Source organism: Hemiscyllium ocellatum, chromosome 4, assembly GCF_020745735.1.
Source record: "Hemiscyllium ocellatum isolate sHemOce1 chromosome 4, sHemOce1.pat.X.cur, whole genome shotgun sequence".
Classification (NCBI taxonomy): domain Eukaryota; kingdom Metazoa; phylum Chordata; class Chondrichthyes; order Orectolobiformes; family Hemiscylliidae; genus Hemiscyllium; species Hemiscyllium ocellatum.
Genome location: NC_083404.1, coordinates 59853144 through 59880596, shown reverse-complemented (window position 1 = coordinate 59880596; position 27453 = coordinate 59853144). Strand labels below are relative to the sequence as shown.

Here is a 27453-nt window from a genome sequence, read left to right as displayed (position 1 = left end):
GCATTTCAATCCAAATATCTGACAGAACCAGTGTCTGGAAACCTACAGCTACATAGAATATGGATAATTATAATTACACGACTACCCAGAATTAAGAAATAGTAAAAGATGGAAATATCATTTAAGATAAATCACATACAATGTTCTCTACATCTCTACACAGTTTTCTGCTTTTAAAGTTCCCCGACCTAACTGCCCTCCTATCCTCCATAATCATCCTCTTAAAAAATTTACTTATCTATATTTATAGCTACACCTTTGAACTCAGCATTTAACATGACCTATTATGCCAATCATGGATAATGCCATCTCTAATAATTTTCTCATAACCCTCATCATTCTCAATTCGCTTCCTCCTTCCTTACCTCCTTCTGCAATCTCCCCAGAAAACAACTATTCCCCAAGGTATTCTCAAAGGCATTTTCAAATAACTTGTGGGCCTCCAATCACCATGATACTTGTACAGCTCCTGTTCAATCACACCCTTGACTCCACATTTGGTGTTCTTGCTCCCAGTGAAAATCTTTACTCTTCTGCCCCCAAACTGTTATCCTTAATAAAGCCCTGTTCCTTAAGTCAACAAATCGAAGGCCTACACAATTTTTATTTAGTTGAAAGCATGGTTTTGGGAGAAAGCCAACTGGGAGGTAAGGCCTTGGGAGTGGACATTTTGATTCTCAGATAGGAAGGATGGGAGACATGGGCTGTGAATATTGAAGCAGTACTGAAATTACTTCCGCGGAGTTAGGCTAGGTGAAAGGCCTGTCTCAGAGCTCTGGTATCTTACAACAATTGCACTGAGCTGATCCTCACTAGGTACATACAAACAGTAGTGCAGGTGGAGTTAAGGAAATACATAGGAGATTGACTGAAGCCTGAAACCTAACAATGAGAATGCTGGAAACGTGCAGAGAAGTATGAGGAATAGACCAACTAGCATTAGGTGGTAGAGTTCATGAAACAGTTTTTCAATATTTTAACATTAAGATTAAAGTCTGGTATATCTTTGCATACCATGTCTTTGTTTTAAATATTTAGTCTTTATTTGTAATATATTGTATTAGAAAGTACATGCTTGAAAGCAGTTCTTGACACTGTCTTTTACTCAACCACTCTTTCTCAAATTTAAACTCAGGGATATGGACATTAAAAACCACATGAATACAAAATGGCCACATCAACTGGCCACCCAATTTCCCTTCCTGGCCCCAGTGTTAACCAATCCCTCTTCTCATAGGTTGCCGCCCTTCGTATCAAATCTACTGTTATCCCTCTGCCTGACACTCACTTCATCAAAGAAATAAAATCCACCCTTCACCTCTCTGTTGTTTCAGACTATCATCCTAACTCCATCCAGTCTTTATTCTGCAAAATGCTTGAATGTTTTGTTGTCTCTGGAACCCATGCCCATTTTTGTTGTAGCAGCTATACCTGAATATCTTGTGTCAGGCTTCCACCGCTGCATGCATAGTGGAGCACCTTATTAAACAAACAAATGACATCTATAGTGCACAATAGTTGCTCATAGTTTCTATCTGGCCTATGCTGTGGTTGACTAAGACATTCTCCTTCAATGCCTTTTTTCTGTTATGCTCCTGGCTGGAACAGCCCTCATTTAGTTACATCTTTATTTATCAAATCATAGGAAGAATCACCTACAATGCTTCTTCTCTTTCTCCTGTAATAGTTTGTTGGGAGCTCACCAAGGATCTATCCACCAGACTCTCCCATTTCTTACTCAACCCTCATCAAATGAATAATGTGGGTTTCTTCTACACTGATGATGTCCATCATCTACATCACCATCACCTCTGCCAACCTTTCAACATCGGTGACACTGCTGCACTGGTGTCCAGGGTTTGATGATCAGAGTTTCCCTTTAATTCAATATTAGGTGGAATATAGCCATTGTTTTTGATTCCTGCCTTAAACTCCATTCCTGAGCCACAAACTCTATTTCTCACACTTTGAAATCTTGACATTCTATCTGACTCTTAGCTTTCAAACTAACAAATTTCAAGAGCAAGACCACCTATTTGCATCAGTGCAACATTGCCCATCTCTGATCCTGTCTCAGTCTGAATGCTGAAAGCTTCAAGTAAGATTGTAAGGGGAATTGACAGGACAGACGCAGAAAGAATGCTTTCCTTGTGGAAGACTGTAGAACCAAGGGGTATAATCTCAGAATAAGGGGTCACATGTTTAAGACAGAGATGATGAGATTTTTTTTTCTCTCAAGGACAGTGAATCAGTGAAATTCTTTACCAAGGAGAGTTATTGAGGCTGGGTTATTAATTATACTTAAGGCTGAGATAAACAGATTTTTAATCGATAAGGCAGGGAAGCAAAGGTGAAGTTTTTCAGATAAGCCATGACTTCACCGAGTGGCAGAGCAGACTTGATATGCAGAGTGAGAAAATGTGGCCCTGGAAAAGTGCAGCTGGTCAGGCAGCATCCGAGAAGCAGAACAGTCAATGTTTCAAGCATTCGCTCTTCATCAGCAATGTTTTTGGGTGGGGCCGGGGAGTTGAGAGGTAAATGGTGGGGGGGGGGGGGGGGGGGGGGGTTGTGGGGCCAGGGGGGGCGTGGAGATAGCTACGAATGCAATAGATACATGAAGGTTTGGGAGGTGATGGTGATAGGTTGGAACAGATAGGTGGGAAGGAACAATTCCTCCAATTGTTGGGTGGCTAGGATTTGGCAGTAGAGGAGGCCCAGGACTTGCATGCCCTTGGCAGAGTGGGAGAGGAAGTAGAAGTGGTCAGTCTCAGGGCAGTGGAGTTGTTTAGAACCACACGGAATCAAGGTCAATTTCACCAGTTTCCTCATCTCCTCTCCCCCAATCTTATCCCAGATCCAATTCTCCAACTCAGCACCGTCCTCTTGAACTGTCCCACCTTTCCGCTCCACCCTCTGCTCTGACCTATCACCATCACTCCCCCCACGTACATCTACCTAATGCATTCCCTGCTACCTTCCCCCTCTCCCCTCCCTACTATTTATCTCTTAGCCCCCTTGAGCCCGCCCCCATCTTGCTGATGAAGAGCTTATTTGTGCTCAAAACATCAACTCTCCTGCTACTCAGATGCTGCCTGACCGGCTGTGCTTTTCCAGCACCACCCGTTTTGACTCTGATCTCCAGCATCTGCCATCCTCACTTTCTCCCAGTTGATATGCAGAATGGCCTACGTCTAATCCTATGATTTATGGTCTTATCTTTCTTAAGTAAGGAAAGTAAAACTACAGGATAGGGGAGGGTGGTGTTGTAATGATGATATCACTGGGCCAGTAATCCAACATGGGTTGATGAGTGTACTGGGACAAGGGTTCATGTCACACCAAGACAGATGATATAATTTAAATTTAATAAAAATTTGTAATTAAAATAAGAAAACTAGTTTAATAAGGATTATGCAGCCAATGTCAATTGTAAAAACCCATCTAGTTCACTAATGCCTTTAGTAAAGGAATTCTGCCATCTTCATTTGGTCTGGTCTACATGTGACTCCAGACTCTCAATAATATCATTGCTTCTTTACTGCCTTCTGAAATGGCCTAGCAAGCCACTCAATTCAAGGGCAATAAAGGATGTGCAACAAATTGTTATGAATATATGGGTGTGCTATACCATTAAAAGAGCAAAAGCTAGCAGTGACAGCAGCAAGTGTTCTCAATAAGATAGAATCCACATGTTACATTGTATCAGATGTTTGCTTCAACTTTAACAGTGTAGTGGCACCGTTAACTGATTTGCAGAAGAACACAAAGTTTCGGTGGACAGAACCGTGCCAGGAGGCATTCGACCGTTTGAAATCAGTATTAACCAACAAACCAGTTTTAGCTCCACCAAACTTTTCAAAACCTTTTAAAGTTGCCATCGATGCTAGTGACTTTGGAGTTGGAGCTGTACTCCCAGAGGAAGGTGAGGATGGGATTGAACTGCCAGTTCGTTACTTTTCGAAGGTCAACATCAACCAGAGGAAATACTCGGTGATCGAGAAAGAACTATTGAGTTTGGTACTGGCCTTACAACATTTTAATGCGTATGTCATGAACAATGTGTCAGAGACGGTGGGGTACACGGATCACAATCCTCTTACATTCTTAAAATGCTTTAAAGACAAGAAAGTGAGACTATTTCATTGGAGTCTTATGTTACAGAGTTTTAATTTTAAAATCGTACATGTCGCAAGTCAGAAGAATGTAATCACAGGTGCGTTATCGTGGATTTAACTGATAAAGTTAGATGAGATATATTATATATACATATATGGGAAGAAGTTAAGGTGAACTTACATTACTCTAGCATACAGATAACTTTAATGTGTTTAAAAAGTACAGAAAAATAATGATGCCATCTATTCATTAAGATGGTTCATTTTTTTCTCAAGGATGGAGGTATTATGAAGGTATGAGTGTATTATACTTTTAAGAGAATAAAAGCTAACAGTGACAAGTGTTCTCAATAAGACACAATGTAGCAGGTGCTCCAGCTATTTGGGTAGCTGATTGCCTGGAAATGACAAAACAGATTTGAATTAGACCAATCAGTTTAAATTATATCCCAGAAATACCAAATTCCAATCAAGCTTGAATTGAGTATATTGGCAATCTTAAAAGCCAATGATACAATCCGATGTTTTGGGATATAAGACCAAGGAAAATTGAACAGTTAGGAGGAGAACTGCCACCAGATCAACAGCTGTAGATTGCTAATCAGAACTCTGAGAGGTATCTGTCTAGAGAAGAAGTTTGCACAGAGAAAAACCTCAACACTGACCTGGAGAGACAATCTATCGAAAAAGATAAAGAGAAAATTCAATTACTGGTTGGTTTTAAAATTTGAATTTTCTATAATTCTTAATTAGGAGTTTTATCAGACTAGTATTCCAGAAGGGAAGGTAAAAGATAGGTTAGAGGAAGGAATTGTAAATAGTTGTTAGTTAGTTATTCTCTGTTATACTTTAAGAAATAAAGTTGTTAATTTTTCTTTTAAATAGTTCTTGGCCACTTGAAGTTTTACAGATTACTGCATGGGATAAATCTTTTCTTTGTTGCTGGTTTTAAATTAAGCAGGAGGGTTTACTCTGTGTCGTAACAAAATGCTGCCCTAAATAGCAATGCCTATATCTCATGAATAAAAAAAAAGTACTTTAGATGTCATCTCATCAAAATCTTGCATGTAGCATTGCTGCCCTATTTCTGCAGTTCATTTCCCTTGTAGTAAAAGACATTCCAATTGACTTCCTCCTCACTTGCTGCACCTGCATGCTAACATTCTGTAATTCATATTCCAGGGCACCCAGATCACTTTGTAAAATTATGAAATACCTGTGTACCAAATACTATGCTATTTTTCCATTCTTCCTGACAAAGTTGACATGTTTACATTTTATCACATTATACTCCATCCAGCAGATTTTTGCCCACTCACTTAACCAATCGATACTTATATTAATGTAAACCCCACCCCCCCCCACAGATACCTATTGTACTCTTCACTACTTAATCTCCTATTTTATGTAGTCAGCAATTTAGCAATCACATATTCTGTTTCTTAACCAAGTCATTGATATAAATGTAAATATTTAAATGCCAAGTACAGTTCTCCATCACACTTCACTAGTTCAACTTACTAACATAAAACTGACCATTTAAGATTACCTGTCTCCTGTCAGCTAACCAGTACTCTCTCCGTGCTGGTATGTTATGTTCTAAATCATGAAACCCTTCTGGGCAAAATAATAGTAAGTGGTACCTAACCAAGATCGACGCTATCATCCTCCCTTGCCAATGATTCAATCCCTCCTCTTTGGCCATTCATTCATCACCAACAACACTGTGAAGTTGCATTCAAACTGGAATTGAGCTGCTAACTCTGCAACCTGTGTATCATTCTCACCTGCCTAACACTTTTCCATCATTAACATCATCATCATTATCATTAAATGTGGATGCCAATCATTGGAACATAGTGACCAGCTTGTTCACTGGAGGGGAACTTTAATAAGAAGCTGGAGTGCAAGAAGTAATCATGATCGAGGGAATACAAACAGGCACTGGTGATGGGTGGAGGATATTGTTAGAGTGTTCAGAAATGGATGAAGAGCACATTTTGGTCAACAGGACTGTTTATTGAGCTTTGATGGAGGTTGGTTAGCTCAGTTGACTGGATGGCTGGTTTACAATACCTTGTAAACCAACAGCATGGGTTTGATTCCTGAACCACCTGAACTTCCTATAAAGAACTCTCCTTCTCAACCTCTCCCCTCAGGTTAAAACAGCAGCAGCTATTTCTCCCCAATGAGAGAGTAGCTCTTATGGTCTCATAAGACTACGGGGATTTTATCTTCACTGAATTTTGTACATTATTAGAGAGCAAGGAGATTCCAGCATGACCACCTTGGAGTACGCCCTTCTGAACAATCAATGTCACATAAGCCATCCTATTCATAACTTCCTCTCCTCCTTCCTGCCCTTTTCTTTTCAATTCGGCCATATTGCAACATGGGCGTCATATTATCTAGGTCAATCTGCTTGTTTACAAGCCAAACGACCTTTAAATGTTTCATAACAGATGGCAGGTTAGTTTCCTACATTTTCACCCACTCGTCTAGTGCGTTATGAAGGTCAGTGACATGACGATGGGCGGGAAAATGCTAGATACATGGCATACAATTGACCAAATTTCCTGGATTTACCCCCACTGTAATCCCAGCAGTGGCAACTGCAGAGTTCTGAAACTTTTGGAACAACTTAGTAGCTGTCTGCAAGGTTCAGCCCTCAAGACTGGGACTTCTGTCCAACAGTTTCTCAACAGGACAGTGAGTGAGCAATGCTCCTCCTCCTCCAATCCCTCTCTCCTGCTGTAAAATTCAGCTCCCACTCTTGGTAATTATATTGCTAAAACGTAGCTGTAAACTGACTGAAGTGGGATCAGGAAAACATCCAAACAGTCAGGGTTAACACAATGGGCACTTTGCCGTTCTGATTTTCTTATGCTACCTTAGTTAGTGATAGGTCAATAAAAGTGAGAGGCAAAAATGAAATGTGATCAATTTTAGCCTGTGCACAATATTAACAATTTTTAAAAAAATGTGATTGAGGGTTAGCCAGTAGCAAAGCCAAGTAACTCAAATAGAGTGAATTCAACTCTGAATAAAGAGTCAATTGCCATGAAATATACAAATGTTTAGGCGAGCACTAAACTAGAGTTGATTTATAATTAAACTCCAGTTAAACCTACCAATAGTGTATTTTACTTTCTTGCATTTGCACCTGATTTCAAGTATCACATGGACTGTATCTTTAGTGGATGGGTTATCGTGGTGTTACACCACACTGTCACATATCAGAATTGTCGAGTCACCATAGCCAATGATTTAGAATGGTCGGCCTAGTGTAGGAAGTTTTGGTGCCAATTTTAATAACATTTGGTTAATTTAACTTGAGATAAAGATCCTATTTTGAGACTGCCACCTCATCCCCTTTAATCACAGTCATTATTTTTATTGTAATCATCATAAGTCAAAGTAATTTGCAAATATCAATCATAGAAGGACTCAGTTGAATCAGAATCTATTTACAACTACAACTTTGGTATAAGTTCCCAGGCTGGAATAAACCAGAACTTTGAGGAATCACAATTACAATGTATTTGTAGTGACATGCTCCACTAATGCAAAACATCCATTTGGGACCAGTGATAAACACTGACTTCATTAAAAAGAATATTTGTGCTTACAATCCTAGAAAATAATTATTTGACAAAGTAAAACCATGACACATTTTTTTAAAAATGCAAGTTTTTGCCACTGGCATTTTCTTCAAGTGAAATTTTGTGTTTTGACAGGACTGACACAGAGATTTCAGCATCTAAGATATAATCATTTTTCTAAGAAAGAAAACCTTTCCACATCATTAACGTGTGCAAATGAATTACTGATCTCCTGTTAGCTGTAAGTGCAAGTAGCAGTGCAGTGAAGGCTAATAAAATATTTAAAACACACAATTATTGATTAATATCAACTTGCAGGTTGACAACCTGTCATGATAGATTTGGCGACTAAAACAGCTAATGATTTGAAAGCAGCTAGAATAAGAATCCATCTGACAGACTCCTTGCTGCAAGAATGCATTTTAACAGACAATTTCTTCACCCAGAAATTCAGACTCCTAGATGCAACGTAGAGAGAGTTGCTCTTTTTGGGGTTGCTCTTTTGTCCAGCAAATATCATTCAGTTTGTAATATTACTAATTTATTGGGAGGGTAATGTGATACAAGCTGAGGTAGCTTTTAGTCCAGATAAAGTGTATCCCTGGCAGACTGTGCAACCAGCAGTGCAAGCATTAAAGTGAATTAGTACAGTCCCAATCCAGATGATCCTTTCAACTAGTTGATAAAATGTGGAGCTGGAAAAACACAGCAGGTCAGACAACATCAGAGGAGCAGGAAAGTCGACATTTCGATTCAAGATCCTTCATCAGCTACATCTTTTATATTGATGCACAAAATAAAACTTGGACAGATTAGGGGCTAAATGATGAAAATTAAACGTCCTTTAGATTTTAAATTAATTATTAGATAGATCATGCAATGCTAAACTCACAGAGGAAAATTGCTAATTAACTTCTTTACTCTTCCCTCAGCTTTCACGGCTGGCCAGTTCACTTCCTCCTTCTAATGAGGAAGGATGTTTGGAACACAGGTAATCCTACAGTCCTTGACTTCACATTTGGGTGCATACTACAAGTCTTGCTGGTTTGCCCTCTTCTCACAGATAGAATACTTTCAAATTACAACAAGTGCCCCATTCCAGTCATCCAGCAACCAAAGAAAAACATTCCCAGGATAACAACTGAGGGCGAACTTGGTTAAATTTGAAATTCGTGGTCTCAGATTCAAGCCTCATTCAAAACCTTAGGCACATGATATATAGGCTGAGACTCACTGGCACATTGTTACATATCTGCCTTCTTGATGAGGTGATAAACTAACAACCCCAATATTCAAGAAGATGTGAAAAATCCCATGGCATCTACTGAAGAGAAAGGAGTTCTGTTTACCAAAATATCTTCCAAAAAACACCAAAAACTATTTTATTGGCCATTTTTTTCATTTACTTTTGTGTGATGGAGTACAATGGACCAAGATAAGGCTGCATAACAACACTTGAAGAAACTGTTAAAGTACAGGTGCACAATTCTTTATGTGAAATGGTCAGGACCAGCTGCTTTTCAGAATTCAGAATTTTTTGAATTTCAGAAGAAGTGATAGTTTGATGGCGAAATTTTTAAAAATCTTACCGAAGGAGCAGACTCACTCAGTTAGTCGGGCCTTGAGAGAGAATTGAGGCCTGCCAGTGCTGGGCCGCACCCTCCCACATCGCACCTGAGTGACACGCATCAAGTGGGTGTGGACTTGTGTTAACTGCTTGCACACCAAACAACCTTGTTAATGAGAAAAACACCTTCGGACTTCGGAGCTTTTCGGAGTTCAGGATTTCAGACAAAGGATTGTCTTCCTGTACTTTATTGGCTATAAAGTACTTTGGAAAATTCAAATAACATTGGAGGTGTAATTTTGGTCCAACCTCTTTCTAAACAAATTTGAATTTGCATTTTGGAGTTCCATCTGCTAATATTTTGAAGCTAGGTTAAAAACAATGACTACAGATGCTGGAAACCAGATTCTGGATGAATGGTGCTGGAAGAGCACAGCAGGAATGAAGGGCTTTTGCCCGAAATGTCAATTTGACTGCTCCTCGGATGCTGCCTGAACTGCTATGCTCTTCCAGCACCACTAATCCAGAAATATTTTGAGGCTGGCTAGTTAGATGGCTCATATGCAGTTCAGATGCACAGCAACAGCACAGAGTTCAAACCCCAATCCAGCTGATGTAGGCTCAAGACCTGTCTTGCCACCCAATCTGTCGTAAAATCTATGATCCTATGGTATGATTCAGTCAACAATCACCAAGGGTCAGTCTTAGGGCACATAACCGAAGGTTATTGAGCCACTTCAATTAATGAGTTACTTAGAACTTTTACTATTTATTGCAACTTACAGCATTAGATTTCTCTCCGATTTTAGAATTTCATCATAGGTTTTGAGTTCTATTTTGCCAAATCTTAGCATTAGCTGTTGCCAGATATTTCAATTATCACAGAAAGGGATGCTGGTATTTTGTACAGAATGTTGTGAGTCCCCTTGAGCTAATGCTAACAATGGAGTTTATAGTCCTCTTATTGCCTTTCACAGTTATTCATTTGTCGGAGGAACACTCCCACTGTTTAGCTGACACCACAACAAAAGTGATCCAGTGTGACATTGAAAAGTTCCTGACAGACTATAATGACTATAGTGTTTCCATGGGGTGCAACTTCACACTGATCCCTCTCAATTTTATCACTTCACTCACAGAAATAAACCACAAGTTTGCAAGGCCGTCCACCAATCGAATTCTGCAAAGTCCAAGAGCTGACTTTTAAAACAAGTACACATTCAATTAGTGTGTGCTTATTAAATCCATTTCTGTGCCGACGTAACAAGAGTCACTGTCCATATGACAACATCACAATCATCTACGACAACTTTAATCCTAAAATTGACTAGGTTGCATTGATTTTGTTTTAAAATCAAACTAAAACTGAACCAGGAGCAAATTACTGCAGATGCTGGAATCAGTATTGAAAACAACAAATGCTGGAGAACGCAGGAGGCAGGATCCATGGAGAGAGAGCAAGCTAACATTTCGAGTCTAGATGACTCTACATCAGAACTAAAGTGAAGTGTGGAGGAGACAGCATTGATGCTGCAGTTTGGGGGATGGAGTAAGGAAGTTTTAGGGTGCTGGTGGAGAAAAGATGTTGATAGTTCAGATTAAGTGATCGGAACGAGTGAAGTCTGAACCACCTCAATTCTGCTCCCTTCTGGTTTTACTGGAAACAGGACAGAATCATGCTAATCCTTAACATAAATAGGCCACTTGACTCTCCAAGGCGCTGCTCTGCCATTCAATCTGAATGTGGCTGATCTGTTTGTGTTCTGAATTCCATGCTTCCATCTATCCCCACTAACCTTTGGTTCCCTTCACCAGAATGAATGCTTTTAAGGTGGATAGATTCTATGACCTTGCCTACACCATCTTCTGAGGCAGAGAGTTCCTGAGTCGCATAACCCCCAGATTAAAAAAAAACTGCCTCATCTTTGTTCTGAAAGGACAACCCTTAATTTTAAAACCATACTCTCTAGTTCTGGACTCACACAAAAGTGGAAATAGATTTACTTTCCATGTCCACCTTATCAAGACCATTCAGGGACTTAACAGCTTCAGTCAAATTACCCCTTGTGTTGGTGATCAATTTCCTTGGGAAAACATGTTGCTGGATCAAAAATCCTCCCTAATAGCATTGTGGGTCAACCTACAGCAATGGATTGCAGCAGTTCAAGAAGGCAGCTCACCATTATCTTCTCAAGGGCAACCAGGGACAAGCAATAAATGCTGCCAGCCGTGCCAACCACCCACAAATGAATGGAAAAAAAATGTGGTTTCCAATTTGCCAATCCATAATATACCACCCATATTCCAAATGCTTTCCCCTGTTAATATGGGTGCCAAAATGCATTTTCAACAACATTGCGTATGTTTGCATGCATACAGGATTAAATTACTGTTTTTCCATGAGCGGATGTCTGGTCCAACTTCTTCACTAGTTTTGCTGGTGAGAAATACTACCTTGAAAAGCTGTTCAGCCCATGCTCCAGTGCTATCCAAAGGACCATGAAGACATTTAAGTCATAGTTCCCATTGTGTACATCTTAGCCAGACTAGATGAAAGGGAACATTTCTGCATCCCTTTCATTCTCTGGTTTGAAATACTTCAGAGGCTAGTTGTGAAGGGTTTAAAATTTATGTCACATCTTTACCATAATCTCTCACAGCACCAAACACAATGCCACAGTGAATGTCATCCTGCTAATCTAAGCAGCGCACCCCAGAGAAGTCATGGATGCAGTATAACATCTTCCTTCTCTCTTTTCAAAATGCAGATGCAACAGCTATGTGTTTTACATTATAAGCAATTATCTTTGCAGTAATAATGCTTTGATGTAAAGATGATGATATTTTCATTGAGAAAAATTCCGTTGAGTTGTCAATCCTATCACTTGATTTGAGCTAAGGAAGAACTGAAAGCAGATGCATCTATCATTTAAAGTAGGAAAGGTCACAGTTATAGGGAATTAAATTTGATCAGTAATATGATACATATCTGTTTATTTATATGCCTTACTGTCTACAAGAATAATGTGCAATGAAAATATATACATCGATCAGGTCACACAACAAATACGTATTTCTGTTTGAATTACTCTTTGGATCAACATTATTGTATACTATTTACAGAGGCTCCATTGACCTGCGACCTGCACAACCTAACAGCAGCAGATGAAGGGGAACAAGTCTCTCTAAGCTATACAAGAATAAAGAAAACAATCAATTCCCATGGTGCTGCTGTTCACATGACCTTGAAGACGATGGTGAGGTTTATATCTTATTAATGTTTGCAGAGGATAAGCTGGCACTGTAAAGCTCACCTTTATCAATATATTTTACAAATTTCTATTGTGTTAAGTGTGAAATGAATTTTTCTCTGCAGTCTAATAAACAGAGCAATATTAATCCCTCACTGGGCAAATACAGCCAGTGTAGGAATCAAATGTTTTCCCAGGTAAAAGCAAGCCTTCTCTGGGACTTACCTGCTTCAAATTTGATTCAGTCATCATCAAAGAGCTGAATGTTTGTAACCCCTGGCAAATCATAGCCCAAACATAGTGACAAATCATTGCAGATGCTGGAATCTGCACTGAAATCAACAAATGCTGAAGATCACAGCAGATCAGACAGCATCCATGGAGAGAGAGCAAGCTAATGTTTCAAACCTACATGACTCTTCATCAGAGCCCAAACATAGATGTCTAATAGGTAAGCAGACATCGAGTGCAACATTTTAATGTGTTTTTCAAAGGGCACTGAATTATGTGCGAGTTTGAATTGTGCACTTGCTTATCCATTGTAGAAATCTTTTGTTTGCTCAGGTAAAAGCAAGATTTCTTTGGGATTTACTTGCTTCAACTTTGTGTCGATGATCACCAAGACTATCGCTTATTTTGCTAAGCTTCTTACAACCAGCTGAAAGAGGAGAAAATATTTAGGCCTGGATTTTGAGCAGGAAACTGCTATTCCAAATGCACTGATGAGGACCTTAAAAGTGCATGACACAAGATGAGAATTACAGTCTCTTTCTGAAGACTTATGTTGAGATTTTGGAATTTTGGACAGTAGGAGGGCCTCACTCACAAGATGAACACTGATGGGCATTTCCTAGAGGCTACCAATTCCTGGCAAATGCTGAAAAAGCGTGCTCATTGGGAAGAAGTTATCAGTCAGCCCATGGAGAGTAAATAACTTCCAGAAATGGCACTGAAGGCTTGCCTTGACACCAGCAGATGTAACTGGCTTGGAGATCTGAGGGCCTGAATCGGTATAGGATGGAGTTTAAAAATAGAGAAGTTATGCTGCAGCAGCATATGGTGCTGGTGACGCCACACCTGGAGTACTGTGTACAGTTTTGGTCTCAGATTTGGTATCAGCTTTAGGACTGACTTGAGGAAGAACTTCTTCACCCAAAGGGTCGTGAATCTGTGGAATTCCCTCCCCAGTGAACCAGTCGAGGCTACCTCGCTGAGTGTTTTTAAGACAAAGATAGATTTTTTGAACAGTAAAGGATTTAAGGGTTATGGTGAGCATGGAGGTAAGTGGAACGGAGTTCTTGAAAAGATCAGCCATGATCTTACAATGGCGGTGAGGGCTCAACAGGCCAGGTGGCCTACTCTTGCTCCTATTTTATTCACAATGTTTCATCCTTAATAATTCAACATTTCCTGGGAAAACATTTCCCAACCATGATTGGAGGTCCATGCCAGCTGATAACACCTCCCCAGCCATCGCCATCCCGCGCCCCCCCCCCCGACCCAAACTTTGCAATCCCAACCTCCAGTTCAGCAGTATCCAACCCACACTATTTTCATGATGCAGTTGGACGGACGTCAGGGCCACTACTCTTGTATTCATAATTAAAACTAATTACACAACTGTAACAATAAAAACCTTCAGAGATGAATACATTAAAACCTTTGAAACCGTCTGAAGAGATAACCAGGCTGTCAATTAATAGGTTAGCCAATTGTTCAGCTATTTCAAAGGCTCAAACTATGGTGGACAGTCAATGTAAAACTCATAGTTCATGGTCCAAATAATACATTAAAATCAAACTCAATATCGTTGAATTCAGAAAAGCACTTTAATCACAATCTAATGCAACTTTTAACTTCAAAAGGTTTCTGATTCCAAGGATAAGCTTCTCCATAGTTCATACCCCTTCCTGACCTGATGTGAAAAATGTCTATCTAGATGCCTTCATGAGCTGCCTGAGTCCATGAAAATTACAGGGGATCTGAAAGCAACACCTCCACAATGGAGCCATCCTCACCCTTAACCCACTCTCTTGAAAACAGCAGGGGAGGGGAATGATGTCAGGATTCCTGAAATCAGAACTTCCCTTCCTTTACTTCCTCACTAATGTCAGTCTGACCTTTGTCATAGAGTCATAGAGATGTGCAGCATGGAAACAGACCCTTCAGTCCAACCCGTCCATGCCGACCAGATATCCCAACCCAATCTAGTCCCACCTGCCAGCACCTGGCTCATATTCCTTCAAACCCTTCCTATTCATATACCCATACAGATGCCTTTTAAACATTGCAATTGTATTAGCCTCCATCATTTCCTCTGGCAGATCATTCCATACACGCACCATCCTCTGCGTGAAAACATTGCCCCTTAGGTCTCTTTTATATCTTTCCCCTCTCACCCTAAACCTATACCCACTAGTTCTGGGCTCACCGACCCCAGGGAAAAGACTTTGTCTATTTACCATATCCATGCTCCTCATGATTACATAAACTCTATAAGGTCACCCATCAGCCTCTGATGCTCCAGGGAAAACAACCCTAGACTATACAGCCTCTTCCTATAGTTCAAATCCTCCAACCTTGGCAACATCCTTGTAAATCTTTTCTGAACCCTTTCAAGTTTCACAACATCTTTCCGATAGGAAGGAGACCAGAATTGCACGAAATATTCCAAAAGTGGCCCAACCAATGTCCTGTACAGCCGCAACATGACCTCCCAATGCCTGTAATCAGTACTCTGACTAACAAAGGGAAGCATACCAAACACCTTCTTCACCACCCTATCTACCTGCGACTCCACTTTCAAGGAGCTATGAGCCTGCACTCCAAGGTCTCTTTGTTCAGCAACACTCCCCAGGACTTTACCATGAAGTGTCTATGTCCTGCTAAAATTTGCTGTCCCAAAATGCAGCACCTCGCATTTATCTAAATTAAACTCCATCTGCCACCTCTCAGCCCATTAGCTCATCTGATCAAGATCCCGTTGTAATCTGAGGTAACCTTCTCCACTCTCAACTACACCTCCAATTTTGGTGTCATCTGCAAACTTGCAAACTGTACTTTTTATGCTCACATCCAAATCATTGATGTAAATGACAAAAAGTAGAGGATCCAGCACCGATCCTTGTGGCACTCCACTGGTCACAAGCCTCCAGTCTGAAACACAACCCTCCGCCACCACCTTCTGTCTTCTATCTTTGAGCCAGTTCTATATCCAAATGGATAGTTCTCCCTGTATTCTATGAGATCTAACCTTGCTAATCAGTCTCCCATGGGGGACCTTGTCGAACGCCTTACTGAAGTCCATATAGATCACATCTACCACTCTGCCCTCATTAATCATCTTTGTTACTTCTTCAAAAAACCCAATCAAGTTTATGAGACATGGTTTCCCATGGACTATCCCAAATCAGTCCTTGCTTTTCCAAATACATGTGAATCCTGTCCCTCAGGATTCCCTCCAACAACTTGCCCACCACTGAGGTCAGGCTCATTGGTCTATAGTTCCTTGACTTGTCTTTACCACCTTTCTTAAATCGTGATACCATATTAGCCAACCTCCAGTCTTCCAGCACCTTATCTGTGACTATTATTGATATAAATATCTCAGCAAGAGACCTAGCTTCCCACAGAGTTCTAGGATCAGGAGAACAAAATCAGGTTTTCATTCACATCAAATATAATGAAAGAACTTTATCTAGAACTGTAGCATCAGATTATGAAAGCTATATAATTGCTCATTGTCAAGTATCAAATACTTATGTAAGGAGATGGAGGTAGGGAGTTTTGAAGCTGTCAGATTTTGAAGAAATCAGTATTATTTACTTTTACAGTTAGCATGTACAAAACATATTACCAGTCAACCATTACATGCCACTGCCAGGACCCAAGGAAAAGTTGTTTGACCAGGGCTGGATTATGCCTCTTGGGGAGAGCAAAAAGTACAAAACAATTAATACCAAATCAACTTTAATAGGAATAACTGCATAACAGTTAAACGACTGATAACTCCAATCCCCCACCCAACTCTTACAGTCAAATGAAAGGAGAGTTGTGGAAAATATCATGAACCCATGGTCTGTCGAACAATAGCTCATTTAATGCCTGAAGAGTAGTTATACTAATTTAAAATGAACAAAAATGAAGTAGCCGACTAAGGGTCTTAATAGTTATTGGTTTATACTTTAGTGCAAACGCTGGCAGTTTTCCCTCAGGATCTGAAAGTGAAAATATTTTGTGGTGCATTCATTTAAATAATTCATTCTACTTGTATTGATCAGCAAGTAATTAATGTAACCCATAACACAATCTTCTGGAATCAGCAGCAATATTAGGCAGGGTTATTAGTAGGCAATTTTCTATTATTGATTGGCTCCTACGTATCACGCATCTGAGGAAAAGGTCATGGAACAATCAGCATTTAACCAGCAAGATTTTACGTGAAGATTTCATCAAAAACACAAAGAGTAGTACATTGTATAGAACTGACTTTCAAAGATGACATATTTAAACTATTTGAAATTATTCCATCTCAATTTCAAGCCATTATGGCCTAGCAGTTTGAAGTCAGGGTAAGAAATTGGACAATTATACTTGGTATCAAAATCCATGGGCTGAACCTTACCTCTTTTTGGCAAAGTGTCACTTTTGTAGAGATTCTCACAGGATTTCCAGCCATAAACCAAGCGTGTTCTCTTGCCCTGTGCTCCCAAACTCAACTCATTTACTCTCCACCCAGCCTCCTACCCCTCCGATGTCCCTTTTGCCCACTTCTAGTTCCATCTAAGCATGCACCCTACATGGAAGGATTCCCCACTCATGAGAAGACTAGTTTCTCTGTTGTTCTGCACCATATATATAAGGTGTTGGATGAGCACTGGCATTCTAGTGTTGCCCTCTTGATAATGCAGAGTCATTCTGAAAATGGAGAACAGGAAACTGATGCTGCGATTTTCCAACAGGGAGCTGGAAGTCCTGGTGGACAGGATGACACAAAGGCAGGGAATCCTCTTCCCAGACGATTGGCAAATGAGGCCATGATACCAGACCCTGGTCTGAGGTCACCATTGTAGGGTGTACAAAGTTAAAAATCACACAGCACCAGATTATAGTCCAACAGGTTTAATCGGAAGCACACTAGCTTTCCGAGCGATGCTCCTTCATCAGAGGACACAATTGTAAGGCACAGAATTTATAGCAAATTTCCAGTGGCAACAATAGTGATAAAAAGGGAACTAAAGAGAGCAGGTAGGTGTGACCATTTAACATAGTAAAAACCCTTTGAGCACACAGCAGAGGGTAATCATGGAGTGTTTACATTTGGTGTAAGCCATTTAACTGAACAGACAAATTTCAAATACCAATCTGAATGGGTCAGTTTCAAGTGCTTTTCAATGAATTGATTACGGCACCCTATAAATGTGAGACATATCAATGAACTGCCAATCGCATTCTGGAAATGTGAAACCCTTTAATGTATTGATACATGTATCCTGAAAATGTTGATCATATTAATGAGCTGTCTGTTATGGTATGGTATGGTATGGTATAAGAAAGCCACTTCCACTCAGTGCTGTAGCTTCAACTCAGAAATTTGCAATAGCAAATTCTCTGAATAAAGACAATTGAAGGCTATTTTACCGTCTCTGTCTCTCACTCTGGTTCATGGTCTAAAAAAGGAATGTCAACACCATCCGGTCAGTACAGTCTCCAAGGTCCAGAGGAATAGCCAATCCTCTCCATCAGGGTAAGTGCTACACCCTTCTCTGTTCTACTGCACCCACCTCCCACTAAGGGTCATGCTCTTTCTATTGCCTGCAACATCTTCCCTCACTCATTCTCATTTCCCCAAAACTTCCTCACTCATGCAACCTGTCAACATGTCTCTGAAACCCTCACCTTGAGAATTAATTCTTTGTGTGGCACCTTATCGGATTCTACATCAATTGGCTCTGCTTTATCTGAGCCATTAGTTAGATCCTCAAAAACCTCGATTAAATTTGTCAAACATATTGTCGTAAGATAACCAGTAAATACTGAACACGCTGACAAACAAGGCAACACTTGGAGAAGTCTTTGACTTATAAATGAAGTCATTTAACGGTCATTTAAATGTTAATCACTGTTAATATTTAACGGTATCAGATGTGGAAACAAAGTTATGTAATGGGAACCATAAATCAGCTATGAACCTCTCCACATGGTCACCTTAAAATGCACTTGCAGAAAGCATTAAAACCGGTCCTCTGAGAAACAGCCTGAGCCACAAAGTTGTTCAGCAGGTGGTGCAACGTTTTCCCACCAGATGTACAGACTACTGTAAATATGGATGTATTCAGATAGCTGTTAGCTTCCTTCTGGATTTGATCTTTTGTTCTTTGTGTGATTCCTTATGTCACAGCCCTTCTGCAACAGAGTTTAGATTTCCAGGAAGGTACATAACCTTCGAGAGGAAAAGTGCAGCAAATATACTCTAAGCTTATTCATATTTAGCATTTTAATAAACCAGGATAATTTCCCGTCATCAACATAAATTCTACCCTTCCCCAACTATCTTCAGTTCTGACAAAGAGTCACTGGACTCAAAACATTAACTCTGTTCTCTTTTTACAGATGGTGCCCGGACTGCTGACTTTGTGCAACACCCAATGTTTTTGTTCCAGATTTCCAGTATCTGCAGTTCTATGTGTTTATTTTTGTTTAGTTTAATTTCCAGGCATTCTTGAATATACTTTCTCTCCTCCAGTTGCTCAATGACATATTACAAATTCTGCCATTTTAATCTAAACCTCTGAAGTTTTCACTGCATAAGAACCATGCCATTCTTACCTTATTCTTCTCAAACAGCTCACACTGCATTGCTTTGAAATCTGAATCAATGACGTTTGTGTTATGTTCACTCCGCTTTGCCAGCAGTTTCTCCAGATCTTCAATCTGGACTTTTAACTTTTTGTTGTCCCTCTCCAGGCTCAATTTCTCGGTTTCTAATCGTTCTCGTTTCCCCCACTCAGCAGTGTTCTCAGCCTGAAGTCTTTCTAGCTGTAAAGAGCGCAGATCCAAACAAACAGTTATTCACTAAGAGCATACTAAGAAAGCTAAGAAATCAAATTTTCAACAGAAACAGCTCTGCTTCCTCAGCTAAAACGTTGACTCGTATTTGTTATCTTAGTCCAATCTTTCACTTGCAACACAACTGTTTTTGAGATGGAGTTCAATAAATGTCGCTAACTCTTTGGCATCTCATCCAATGTTCATTTTTCAAGTTTAACTCTAGACAACTTGGGTCAACATGTTATTTAACCACTTGCTAGGCTTGACACTGACCACATTCCTGATTGTAGCAGCAGAATGAAGCTGACCAAAGGTCCAGAGATCAATCAGACACATACAGGCAGGTAATCTTCACAACAAACAAGGTTTATTCAAACCAAGAAAGGGTGCCTTTTAAGTGTAGCAAAGAACAAAACAACAGAAAGGACTACTTTTCAGTATGTACCTTCTCACTCTCTGTTGCTATCTTTCCCAAATGGCTTTCAAACATGCTGTTGGGGTTGCCACTCCTGATTGATCGAACATTAGAATATTATTTACAAGGAGTGTCACTTATAGATGTTGCTACTCAGATGGATTTGGGTGTCCTTGTGCAACGAACACCACAAGTTAGCATTTCAAGATTTTGTAAAGCCATACTATCTTTCTTCAGAAATTCTGATATTATGTACAATTATTTAAAGCTATATCACAGATATAGAGCTCTCCAAAGCCTATGACTCATATTTCATCCCTCTCCTATCCCATGACAACACTTAATGCATCTTGTAACATGAGGCAATTAACATCAATCAGAAACAGAACCCCAGACTGGAAGTGGGCAATACAGCTCATTATCATTCCACTCTTACGATCCAGCTGTTATCTGTCATTTCAGCATGATCTAGGAATCAAGAGACGGCTATGATTCTATACAGAACTGTCAATGATTAAAGAAGAAATCTGAATGCCATGCAATTAACCATGAGAACTAAGTCACTGCATTTCACATTTAAACAAAACACTATAGCAAGGAGGAAGGAAGAAACAAAGTTCAGGACTGTTAATGCTATAGCTCATAAAGGCTGGGAACTATGAACTCAATTTTATTTTTCACGCCTCCACATGAGATCCCTTATCTTAAAAAATCATGAATATTCGCATTTTCTTGGGACCAATCCAAAATGTATGTCACAGTCCTCTGGAATTGACTTTACTTTTCCTTATATTATCCTTCCAACTCCTCCTGGAAGATAAGATTCCATGCAAATCTGTTCATTAGGCTTTTGGCGACAAAATCTTCAGCCTTTTCTTTCCATTCCTCATGAAAGTAGATGCTTCAGTAACTTGTCTGTTTTTCTGACAGATACCCAACTGCATTGGCCTAGCTTCCCAGCTAACTCTTCTGACTGCTTATTACCACAAGGCTGTGTGAGGCTCACTGTAGATTTCTTTAGAAGTTGCAAGCCTTTTTTCCCCTCACAAAATTCAAACTAAGATACAGCTCCATCTGTATTCCACATGGTTAATAATGAAATTCTTTTTTTTTCTTAAATTGCAGACCTAATTAACTTTAACATCATGTTGGCTTGCAAAATCTAATGAAATGCAGTCTTCACCAAGTAAAGTTGTAGCTCTCTTTCTCTTTGTTCACAAACTGAACTGTCTGGTTTTGTTAGCAAACATGAATGGATAGTATTAAATAAAATAACCTTGTAACCAAGGTTCCAGCGTAAATTACTATATTTGTGATAGTGGCATTCTTTGTGATGATTCAACTGGAAATGAAATCCAATTATTTATCTTCAACATAGTTCTTTGATTCTGCAATTCATATGACTAAACTATTTCACTAATGGAGTGTACAATCGTTTCTTCAGACTCCCTAGCTCAAATTACAAGCACAGAGATCAATTGTTGACAATGCAAGACAAATACAAGCCACCTTTTAAATACAACAAGTTCCAACTCAATTTATATTGCATTTATTTCAGGATTGTTTATCAGTTTCATAATCAGAAGTCTTTATTTCCTACAGCTAAAACTTAAATTCATAAAACTAATACTCCAAAACATATGAATAATCAACTAGATATTCACAACAACTGGTTGGCCATAAGACTATAAGAACATGGAGTAATTCAGCCCCTCGACCCTGTTTCACCATTTAATTAGATACTGGATGATCTCATCTTGGTTTCAACACCATTTTCCTGCCTACTCCCTATAACCCTTCAGCCCATTTCTAAGGAAAAATCTGTCTCTCTCTTCCTCAGCACCATTTCCTACCTACTCCCCATAACCAGTTAGCCCATTACTCAGTAAAAACCTGTCTATCTCATAGAGTCATAGAGATGTACAGTATGGAAACAGACCCTTCAGTCCATCCATGCCGACAGATATCCCAACCCAATCTAGTCCCACCTGCCAGTGCCCGGCCCATATCCCTCCAAACCCTTCCTATTCATATACCCATCCAAATGCCTCTTAAATGTTGCAATTGTACCAGCCTCCACCACACCCTCTGGCAGCTCATTCCATACACATACCACTCTCTGCGTGAAAGAGTTGCGCTTTAGGTCTCTTTTATATCTTTCCCCCCTCACCCTAAACCTATGCCCTCTAGTTCTGGACTCCCCAAACCCAGGGAAAAGACTTTGTCTATTTATCCTATCCATGCCCCTCATAATTTTGTAAAGCTCTATAAGGTCACCCCTCAGCCTCTGACGCTCCAGGGAAAACAGCCCCAGCCTGTTCAGCTTCTCCCTATTGCTCAAATCTTCATACCCTGGCAACATCCTTGTAAATCTTTCTGAACCCTTTCAAGTTTCACAATATCTTTCCGATAGGAAGGAGACCAGAATTGCACGTAATTTTCCAACAGTGGCTTAACCAATGTCCTGCACAGCCGCAACATGACCTCCAACTCCTGTACTCAATACTCTGACCAATAAAGGAAAGCATACACAAGCCTTCTTCACTATCCTATCTACCTGCGACTCCACTTTCAAGGAGCTATGAACCTGCACTCCAAGGTTTCTTTGTTCAGCAACACTCCCTAGGACCTTACCATTAAGTGTATAAATCCTGCTAAGATTTGCTTTCCCAAAATGCAGCACCTCGCATTTATCTGAATTAAGCTCCATCTGCCACTTCTCAGCCCATTGGCCCATCTGGTCAAGATCCTGTTGTAATCTGAGGTAACCCTCTTCGCTGTCCACTACACCTCCAATTTTGGTGTCATCTGCAAACTTACTAACTGTATCTCTTATGCTCACATCCAAATCATTTATATAAATGACAAAAGGTAGAGGGTCCAGCACCGATACTTGTGGCACTCCACTGGTCACAGGCCTCCAGTCTGAAAAACAACCCTCCACCACCACCCTCTGTCTTCTACCTTTGAGCCAGTTGTGTATCCAAATGGCTAGTTTTCCCTGTATTCCATGAGATCTAACCTTGCTAATCAGTCTCCCATGGGGAACTTTGTCCAACGCCTTACTGAAGTCCATATAGATCACATCTACTGCTCTGCCCTCATCAATCTTCTTTGTTACTTCTTCAAAAAATTCAATCACATTTGTGAGACATGATTTCCCACGCACAAAGCTATGTTGACTATCCCTAATCAGTCCTTGCCTTTCCAAATATATGTACATCCTGTCCCTCAGGATTCCCTGCAACAACTTGCCCACCACCAAGGTCAGGCTCACCGGTCTATAGTTCTTTGATTTGTCTTTACCACCCTTCTTAAACAGTGGCACCACGTTTGCCAACCTCCAGTCTTCCGGCACCTCACCTGTGACTATAAATGACTATTAGTGGGCGGCACGGTGGCACAGTGGCTAGCACTCCTGCCTCACAATGCCAGAGACCCGGGTTCAAATCCTGCATCAGGCGACTGACTGTGTGGAGTTTGCACGTTCTCCCCATGTCTGTGTGGGTTTCCTCCGGTTTCCTCCCACAGTCCAAAGATGTGCGGATCAGGTGAATTAGCCATGCTAAATTGCCCATAATGTTAGGTAAGGGGTAAATATAGGGGTATGGGGAAGGTTGAGCTTCGGCAGGTCGGTGTGGACTTGTTGGGCCGAAGGGCTTGTTTCCACACTGTAAGTAATCTAACCTAAAAAAAAATCTCAGCAAGAGACCCAGCAATCACTTCTCTAGCTTCCCACAGAGATCTTGGGTATACCTGATCAGGTCCTGGGGATTTATCCACCTTTAACCGTTTCAAGACATCCAGCACTTCCTCCTCTGTAATTTTCTGTGGCTCCACACAAAGGCCGCCTTGCTGATCTTTGAGGGGCCCTATTCTCTCCTTTTGTCCTTAATATATTTGTAAAACCCCACTTACATTTATTCAGTGTCCCAGCATCCACCACGTTCAAGTGTATTAAATTCCACAGCCCTTTGACAGAAGTAATTTTTCCTCATCTTGGTTTGAAATCAGCTGCCCCTTGGCATAACATTATGATCCCTCATTCCAGATTGCCCAAAAATGGAAAATATCTGTTCTACATCTACTTTGTCAACCAGGTTTAACATCTTTTACAGCTCAATTGGATTCCCACTCATTCTTCTAAACAGCTCAATCTCTCTTCAATAGGCAAGCCTTTCATCTCTGGAATTACTCGAGTGAACATTCACTGAACTGTCTCCGATGAAATTACCAGTAATGTGTAGTTCCTCCTGACAAGCTCAGTACCACTGCCTTCTTTTTGAAAGGGAGAATTAACTTCAGCAGTACTTATTTCAAAAGCTTTTCACTGGGAGAATGCAATTCAAGTATTTTTAACTAATTTAGCATTGGTCTTTCTTGGCCCCAATATGGAGCTGAAAATGTGTTGCTGGTTAAAGCACAGCAGGTCAGGCAGCATCCAAGGAACAGGAAATTCGACGTTTCATCAGGCTCTGGCCCGAAACGTCGAATTTCCTGTTCCTTGGATGCTGCCTGACCTGCTGTGCTTTAACCAGCAACACATTTTCAGCTCGATCTCCAGCATCTGCAGACCTCACTTTTTACCCCAATATGGAGATGGTGATCATATGAAGTGACCAACAATAAAGTGAAAGTGTTTCACTTTCCTAAAGTAGGAACATAAGAAATAAGAGCGGTATCTATCCTCTTAACCCTGTACCAATGTTATATAAGTTCATAGCTGACCTGTCCCAGACCTCAACTCCTCTACTGATCAATACACATTATTCATGCTTTTTAAAATGAGTTCTTATTCTATTTAGAATCAGAGAATTTCTACAGTATGGAAGCAGGCCATTTGGCCCCTTGAGTCCACAGTGAGCCCACAGAGAGTGTCCCACCTAAACCCAGCCCCTGACCCTATCCCAGTAACTCTGTATTTCCCATGGTTAATCCACCTAGCCTACACATCCCTGGAAATTATGGGCAATTTAGCATTACAAAGATGTAATCTGCACATTTTTGGACTGTGGGAGGAAACCGGAGCACCCAGAGGAAACTCACACAGACACAGGCAGAATGTGTAAACTCTACACAGTCGCCCAAGGGTGAAATGGAACTCAGGTACCCGGTGATTGAGGCAGCAGTCCTAAACTACTGAGCATTCAATAAAGTAAAAGTTGAATGAATTGCTGTCAGTGAAGCTTGCACAGCTTCACCGAGAGTGAAGGGAGTGCGATGAGGACCATATCAAGGGGAAAGGCCAAGATGATAGAGAGAATGGTTCTACTGAAAAAAACAAAGGAGCAATTGCAAAAATGCTTTTGTGTCCAAAGCACCAGAGGGTGGCATGGTGGCTCAGCAATTAGCATGGCTGCCTCACAGCGCCAGGCACCTGGGTTCGATTCCACCTTTGGATGACTGTCAGTATAGAGTTTGCATATTCTCCCATTTCTTCTGGGTGCTCCAGTTTCCTCCCACAGTTCAAAGGTGTGCAGGTTAGGTGGATTGGCTATGTCAAATTGGCCATAATATTCAGGGATATGCAGGCTAGGTGGATTAGCCAGGGTGAACACAGGGTTACAGGGTACGGTAGGGGTGGGTCTGGGTGGGATGCACTTTGGAAGGGTTGATGTGGATTTGATGGGCCAAATGACCTGCTTCCATACTGTAAGGATTTTATGATTCTATCACCAAAGGCTGGTCAGTGTGGTTACAAAGGAACTGAGGGATAGTTGTTTTCCAGGGCATGAAGAAAGTAGGGATGGGGTGTGTGGAAGGAGGATGTGGATGGACAATGAAACAAAGAAACATCAGCAGTCCTGATCTGTGTTTGACACAACAGGACAGGCAAGACCTTATTAGATATGAAGGTCAAATTCATGGCTATGAATAGAGTTGGGGAGTTTACATGAAAGGAGAGGTTTAGGAATGATAAGAAGGTCGATAAGAGACTAGGGTAGGATAGATGAAGAATACTTCTTTTCCCACTGAGAGGATGTTAGAAATTTTGACCTCTCCCATTATATTTAGAAACACTTAGATGTGTATTTAAGATGCTGTATAGATGTAGTCACAAAACAAAAGCTGGAAAGTGGGATTTGACCCTTTCTCAACCGGCACAGAGATGACAAGCCAAATGGCCTCCCTTTGTTTCTATCTCATATTCATCTAATTCTTTCTCTTTGCGGATTTAGCTTTCCACTAAGAATATCTTCGCCAAGGACAATGTTACTGTTAAAGTGACATTATGGATGCAGTACACCACCCTATCTATAACTAAAAAAAATTATTCAAATTGTATTCATGACACTCTATGACATCACTAGAAACATAACATAAGTTAAAAGAATCTGCTCAAACATATTTCTACCCAATGCCTTTGAGGAAAGGCTACATTCCTTTTTGTTTCACTGGACAAGTTTGTATTATATGTTCATAATGATTAATTCAAAATGAGCTTGACAAACATCAAAGAAGCAACAATTCAATTCAATGAAATATCAGTTTATTTTTAGCATTTGTACCAGCAAGTGTAGCTGCCAGTCTCTTCCAAGGGATTATTTCACTGCAAATAGACTGAGTACCAATTCATCATCACCACAAATAATTACATTTTTTAATAAAATCAATCATCATTTATTTTTCCATTAGTTTGACTATACTGCAATGCAGACATAACTGTGTACTGATTGCAAAATAACATAGTCATTATATTGTTGGGCTATTAATCTAAAGGCATGGACTCATCAGTGTCCTCATTCTTGGTGAAACTAATCACTCTCTCTTACGCCTTCCAGTCCTCCAGTACTGCACTCTTGTCTGCTTTCTTAAGTCCAGGGGACACTGTCTTGAAAGATTAAAGTGGTCAATTACCTTAGCCATTCACTGCCAGATCTGACTTAACATATTGCCCGACCTTTCTCTCGTGGACTAAAACTGTTCACTTTTCCAGGGACAACCTGGAAAGCAAGCATTGTAAGTTTCTACGAGACCTTCTCTCTTTCGTCCAAACACTGGAGATTACAGGCCCAGTTTTCTCAATTTCTGCTCATGCAATAGTCCTGCCATTTCCAGGAATCCATCTGGTGAATCTCCACACTCTCTCCAGGGCAAATACATCCTTTTTTAGGCAAGGGATCAAATCTGCACACAATACTCCAGCAGTGGTCTCACCAGTGTTCCAAACAATGGAAGTAAGAATTAAATCTGGAATCATCACTCCTCTCCTTAAAAAATAAAACCTATATCACACTGTCCCTGCAAACAATCATCTTATGGTCAACCTCTATGCTCTCCAAATTTGGTGAACATATTGTTGCTTCCAAACCCATTCCTACTTTCCCAAAACTCTGTATTTGATCAGGTTTATTTGATCAGATCGCTCCCCTGCCACAGTATCAAAGTGGCTGTTATTAAAGTCACAAAATACATGCTAAGTGACTGTAATAAAGATAAACTTTTCTTCCTC

General features: G+C 40.3%; 1 protein-coding gene across 7 annotated transcripts in view; it reads right to left on the bottom strand.

Moving 5' to 3' along the window:
- LOC132813916 (coiled-coil domain-containing protein 102A-like) overlaps positions 1-27453 on the bottom strand; it is a 615752-nt gene that overhangs the window by 295783 nt on the left and 292516 nt on the right. For all 7 annotated transcript variants that reach the window (XM_060823318.1, XM_060823308.1, XM_060823316.1 and 4 more), the window contains one exon: positions 19364-19573. In XM_060823318.1, the coding sequence (XP_060679301.1) occupies positions 19364-19573 (210 nt within the window). The remainder of the gene's footprint in view (positions 1-19363; positions 19574-27453) is intronic.